This window comes from Vespula pensylvanica, chromosome 9, assembly GCF_014466175.1.
Source record: "Vespula pensylvanica isolate Volc-1 chromosome 9, ASM1446617v1, whole genome shotgun sequence".
Taxonomy (NCBI): Eukaryota; Metazoa; Arthropoda; class Insecta; order Hymenoptera; family Vespidae; genus Vespula; species Vespula pensylvanica.
Genome location: NC_057693.1, coordinates 3,042,768 through 3,049,607, shown reverse-complemented (window position 1 = coordinate 3,049,607; position 6,840 = coordinate 3,042,768). Strand labels below are relative to the sequence as shown.

At 35.3% G+C, this 6,840-nt stretch overlaps 1 protein-coding gene across 5 annotated transcripts in view; it reads left to right on the top strand.

Moving 5' to 3' along the window:
• Positions 1–6,840, top strand: part of LOC122631484 (nuclear factor 1 X-type) — a 63,287-nt gene that overhangs the window by 44,555 nt on the left and 11,892 nt on the right. For all 5 annotated transcript variants that reach the window (XM_043817215.1, XM_043817213.1, XM_043817212.1 and 2 more), the window contains 2 exons: positions 1,271–1,411; positions 3,185–3,328. In XM_043817215.1, the coding sequence (XP_043673150.1) occupies positions 1,271–1,411; positions 3,185–3,328 (285 nt within the window). The remainder of the gene's footprint in view (positions 1–1,270; positions 1,412–3,184; positions 3,329–6,840) is intronic.

Genomic DNA, 6,840 nt, shown 5'->3' with positions numbered 1-6,840 from the left:
TCTCTCTCTCTCTCTCTCTCTCTCTCTCTCTCTCCCTCTTTCTGTTTTTCGACGTCACGTGATACCGTCCAGGCTTTGTAACTTCCGTAGGTTCCGCATCGAGGACAAAAGAACGCGTTCGCTTTTCCTATTTGGTGGTGGAGGTGAAAGGGGTAGGAGAAGCAGGGTAAAAAGAGGGGAGGGAAAGAAAACCTATTTTCTCTAAGAATTTTTGCTGAAGAATCATTCTCGTAAGATTTTTTTCGCACGACTTAGATCGATTTAAAGTGATGGCATAAAAAAGAGAAAAAAGAAAGAAAGAAAGAAAGGAAGAAGAAAAAAAAAGAAAGAAAAAAAAGGGAAACGGCCAAGAAACAGCACCTGTCCCTCGATGGATCCGCGTCAGTGCCTATTTGCTGCAAGACGAGTCGCTGGATAGAGAACGTGCCGAATAAATATCCGTTGGCCCTCTTCGAATATACCTAAGCTAACGCACCATTCGAGAAGCTTCTTCCTCACCGTCCTCGTCATCTTATAATTAGATCCTCCCGTGGGACGTTCTCTTGATAATGTCTATGTATTTGCATAATCTCAATCTCGAAATTTTGCAACGAAACGTATCTTTTTTTTTTTTTTCCTTTTTTTTTTCTTTTTTTTTCTTTAGGTATATTTTTCTTTAGGTATATATTTCTTTTCCATTTTTTCTTTTCCTTTTTCTTTTTCTTCTTCTTTTACAATAACCGATGATCAATTAGATAGGCGTATCTTAATCGAGAATGCGTCTTTCAATTCTGAACAAGATGAAAATAATTCTACGTTCTGTAGAAGTTCGATAATATATGTATTATGTATTTATGAGTTTTCATTCAGTGACGAACTTCTTCGTATATACATCGTGAATCATTGACGAAATGTTTCTCTATAGAATCATTTCATCTTACTCTGATCGTTTTTATGAATTTTTCATATTGATGTAAGTCAGTAGTGAATGCAAGTATACGATAACATTTAGTCTTTCGTACGTATATATATATACATATACACACACACAATTATATTATCTAATATACACATATATACAGTTATATATATATGTATATATATAATCGCAGTTCATTATATATTTTTTGATTGAAAAGTCGCAGGGAATATCGTCGAGCTCGAAGGCAGAAGGGAAAAAATAAGAAAGTTGTCTTCGTGATGGCTGCCCTATCCCTTCGACTCGACGTACGCGATGACGTAGGTGGTAAGCATCGAGGATCCGTAACCGTTGATGTGTGTCTGGTTTCAGCGTCCATACTGCATGACCTCAGCGACATGCAGCCTCAAATAAACGCGATCAAAATAGAGCACCCGCCGTACTACTGCAGCAGCTACACCCCTCCATCCGCAGCCACGGCCGCGGATCATGCTCAGCCTGCGGCTAGCTTCAGTAAGTTTTTTTTCTTTTAATTTCCGATACTCTCTTTTTCTTCTTTTTTGTTATTTATTTATTTATTTGTTTGTTTACTTATTTATTTACTTATATATTTATCTTGCCATTCGAATGATAATATGATTCTTTTGTTACTATTTTCTTTTTCTATTTATATATATATATATATATATATATATATATATCTGCCTCTTTTTACTTTTAATTTATATTGATCAAACCATACGGAAACGGAAGTGGTCATCAGAAATAAGTTTTAACATGACATCTCGTGAAAATCTCTCTCTCTCTCTCTCTCTCTTTTTCTCTTTTCTTTCTTTTGCGTTCAAATATAACTCGGATCAAGCGAGTAACACGGCAAGAGTCTCATCTTTCTCTCGTAGTTTAGCAAGTTATACGACGGAGAAATTATGCGAGTGCAGAGATGGCCTAGATATTTCGAAGGTCCATCGTTCGTAACGAGCAAGATGCACTTACCGTTGGAATTTTCCAACGATCAAAAGTTATGAGCTTTTCATTTTAATGAATGCTGGATAATATATGTTTCTATTATCCATATCCCTAATGTTTGCATCAACGATACTTTTTTCTTTTTCTTCTCATTTCATTTCTTTCCATTTCTTTTCTTTTCTTTCCTTTTCTTTTAATTTATTTTCTTTTTGAACATCGCGAGAAAGAGAAAAAGAAAGTTAATAAGTTTTTCATTTTAACCGATTCACGTTGTCACGGAACTATTTTATCTATATAATTCGTGAGATAGATAGAGAAAGAGAGAGGGAGAGAGAGAGAAGGAGAAGGAAAGGAAGGGCGAGAGATAGGGGGGGAAAGGGAGAATCCTAGTGCGAGAGATGCCGCGCGTTTGACCCAGTTATCGAAGAAAGTTTAACCGGTAAGCTTTCCTCGCTCTTAACCGAGTCATTCTCTGATTACGATCCAAATTTGAATCGTACGTTATGCGCGTATACTTACCTACGTTCTCAAGAGAATTTCTAGGAGAGAGAGAAAGAGATAGAGAGAGAGAGAGAGAGAGAAAAAGAGAGAGAGAATAAGGCTAGAATAAAGTAATTTAAAGTTTCTCGGTGGTATCTTTAACGCGTATTTCCAAGCTCGAGTTTTTGTTCAGGAGCGATAGCAAAGTACCGATACCGATTCGCGTCGAGAGATACGAGAAGATGGTGTTGTGACGATGTTGGTAGTAGAAGGGGGAGAATGAGTTGAAGGAGAAAGAGAAGGGAGTAGGAAGTTGGTTGAAGGGTAGGGGTAAAGATAGAGAGAAAATTTACCGTCGGAATAAAATGACCACCTTCTACGGGCTTAAAACATACACGGAGAAAAATTCCAGCAATAAACATATCTGGATCTCGGCCAAGCAAACGGCTATTCTCCTCGTGGCTCCCTTTTATCGTATGTACGTACATACATACATATATACATACGTACGTACGTACATACATACATATGCATATAATAGGCAGAGTTACGTACGTATGTTCTACGTAGAGGGGTTGCTTTATGGCCGCGAAACTAAGCGCTTGATTGACCGCATTGTCGCTGAATTAACACTGCGGGGAAGGTGTCATCGATCTACCACTGCAATAATAGACAAAAGAGTGTTATTTAATAACGATGAAAGGCAATTTATTTTATTTCATTTTTTCCTTTCGTTATTTCTATAATCTTTTTATATTTAACGTTTATATTATCTATTATATTTCGATAGCAACTCATAACATTTGATTTCTCTTCTTTCTTATTTTTTCATCCTTACAGGTCCACCACCGGTACACCAGCTGATAAGAAACGACAAGACTGAAAAAGCTCCGACGGTCTCGGTCTCGAGTGCGGCGACATTTTCGCCAGTTCTCAGGCCAGAAGATGGTCATCGTGGAATGGACTCGCCTCATTCGCAGACGGGTATGTTCCCATCATGCGAACGATGAATTTAAACAATTTTTTCTTTTTGGTTTTTACTTCTCCTTTTTTTCTTCTATTTTTCCTTTTTTTTTTTGTTTTTTTTTTCTTTTTTTTTGTTAACATCATAACGAGAGAATGTCTCGTTGCGTTGCAAACTTCACGAAACGATTTATATATATATATATATATATATATATATATATATATATATAACTCGTATGTGTCTCGATGATCGTAATTTTTTTTAACGCGCATTTACTGTTCTTTCAAGAACACGTTCGAAAAAAAGAAAAGAGAAAATAATTTAAAGAAAAAGAATTTTTGATTTTCCTTTTCGACTATCTTTCGTCTTCGCGATTTCAACGTTTTCTTTGCAATGGTTATTTATTAATTTTCTTTTTCTTTTTTCTTGTTTTCCTTAATTATTCATTTTTTTCTCTTCGTCATTAATTATTTGCAAACGAAAAAGTGGAGAATGGCCCTTTGAGAAGATAACAGCGAGTCATCGATTAAAATATCGAAGAAAATTTAATTGTAGGATATTTTCCATAAGCTGTCGTGGTACCATGGAAACCACCTTATCAAAATCGTGCGTTCTCGTCTCTCCCGTGGTGCCTCATCATAAAGCTTAAGCCCATCATATCACGGTCCTATCGCTTGTCGAGTGATCACGAGTTTAACTAACAAACATCTAACAACGAAATTGACATAAAAAAGAAAAAAAAAAAAAGAAAAAAAAGTCGCATTGTGCGTTTCCCAACGAACGTTCTTCGTCTTCTTCTTTTCCTCCTTTTCTTTCCCTTTCTCTTTTTTCTTTTTTTTTTCTACGTTATACGAGATCGATGATTAACGGTCGTTATTCAAATGAAATTTAAATCCGTGCCTCTCGTTTCTAGATATCATCGATCGCAACGATATGATTTATCCGAATCATCGATCAAATGAGAAAATAAAGAAAAAAATATATGTAAATAAAAATGAAAATAAAAAAAAAAGAAAAGAAGAAGAAAATCACTGTAAAAGATTCGAAAAAGAACGAAAACTAAAAGTCATCGTATCATCTCGCGTAACATGTTTTTATTAATACGAAATATATTTTGTCCAGTGTGCGATAAACCCAATCTGAGCTCACCCAGGCATCATGTAAAATGTTTCCCTGTTCAAAAAGATTCGTGTACCCTCGATATATTACACTCTGTGTATTTCTCCCTTTTTAAAACAAGGATCTTAGATCGGATCGAGAAAGATCGATAGTCCTGTTCGTATTTTACTTTTTTATTTTCTTTTTTTTAACTCAAGCTCTATCATATATATATATATATATATATATATATATATATATGTATGTGTGTGTGTGTGTCTATATATATATATATACACACATATATTATAAATACAATATGTAAGTCGTTTAACTAAATCGATCTTAAACCTTTTGGAGAAAACAATAAACGAGAGTTCGGTCGACTTAAAAAAATGATTAAACCGGAAGGAACTCGATCATTTCTCAAAGAAAAAACGAATTCAAGGCATCAATTTTTCGTAATGGATAGGCCAGTTTCGTACTAGGTCACTGCCTAACTGCAATCGCGAGGGACGCGGAAACCGTTTCGATAGACGAATTCTATTGAGCCATTGAACGATAGAATCGTCCTTTTCCGATCAATATCGATCCGATCGCCTTGTGTCGTAAAGGGACTTCATATAATAAAAAATAAAGAATGAAAGGAAGAAAGAAGAAAGGAATGATGATGATGATGATAATAATATTAATAATAATAATAATAATAATAACAACAGCAACAACAATAATGATAGTAATAAAATATATAACTCGAGAGCTCGATCGAATGAGGAGATAGACCCACAATAAAAGAATGAAAATAAAAAAAAAACGGGAAGAAAAAAGAAAGAAAAAAGAAAATATTATAACACGAAAGGAATAAGATAGAAGGGAGCACGAATAAAAAAGCGAAAAGAAGATTAATAATCGGTCTCACTTTTTAATCGGTTCACGGGTGATATCGATCCGTTCAACCCCCCTTTCCAGTCCCACCCCTCATCCTCTTACCCCTAATGTTAACTTCTTTAAGCTTCTTCTCTCTCTCTCTCTTTCTAAAAATAATCGAAACGGGATCGATTCGATTGATCGATCGATCGCAAACCGTGAGATCAAGCTTAGAAGGGAGATAAAAGAACCCTCGATTCATTTAACCACCCTCCTCACCCCGTCCATGCCTCCTTCCCCCACCACTATCCCTCTCCATCCTTTGAAAAAAAAAATGTAATCGAACTAAGGGGCAAAGAAACGGTCAAAAAGAAAAAAAAATAAATTTGAAAACGAACACGTGCCAAACAAAACACCAGAACAACAAAAAAGAACAACAACAAAAACAACAACAAGAATAACAACAAAGCATCGAATGACTAATCGCGAAATGACGCGCTTTTTGATGATCTCTGTTTCAGTCTGAGCCCGAGCGTAGAGAGAAGCTCGCTAACTCGACTAAAAGGTACTTTGTTGACTGGTTATTGACTGTTATATATCTATCTCTCTCTCTATATATATACACACAAATGCACACACACATACACACATACATAAAACAGGCACATACATACAACAACACACACAGGCCTTTTTTTATCGTATTATCAAACGCAGAGACACGAGAAGAAACGTACTTACATATTACTCTCTATCCAGTTCTGATTCCACTTTTCTTTCTCTCTCTCTCTCTCTCTCTCTCTCTGTCTTTTTCTCTCTTTTTTTTCCTTCTTTTTTCTTTCTCTTTCTTCCAATTCCTATCTTACCCTTTCTCTCTCTTTCCCTTTATGCATATGTTTTTCTTTATAGTATACCTATGTAATATAAACGTCGAAATAAGCTCGTGTCTTCTTTGAACGAGTACGTCTAACACGAGTACCGTCGGAAAACACATAAACGCGACGAAAGAACGAGATCGAGAATATATATCGATACGCGGGAAATAACATGAGCTAGAACGTGTGTGAAAATACATATATATAGATAATACATATATATATACATATATATATATATATATGCATCACGATGTCGTACGCTCCAATATTTTTCTATCGCTGTCACGTTTGTCATTTTTCTATGATTTCTTTCCTTCTCTTTCTATATATATATTATCTATATAAATCTCTTTTGATATCTACGGAACGGATTTTCTTACTCTTCTTTCAATTCTTTCGAGTTTCCTAGTACGGAACAGAACGTAGATACATATATACGAATTTAAGATTTTGATCGTAGGGAGACACGTTGTTATGAAATTTTTCTTTTATTCCGTATTCTTATACAGACTCGCATCGTCAAATAGTAATAGAGACACGCCAATGCGAAAAACGTGTGAAACGAGTAGAGTTTGACGGAAAATTCACGTAACGTCGGCTATATAACTAAATTCAATTCCTGGACCTATCCTATCTCTTTATCTCTATATCTATATATACATCTATCTTTATCTCCCTCTATCTCC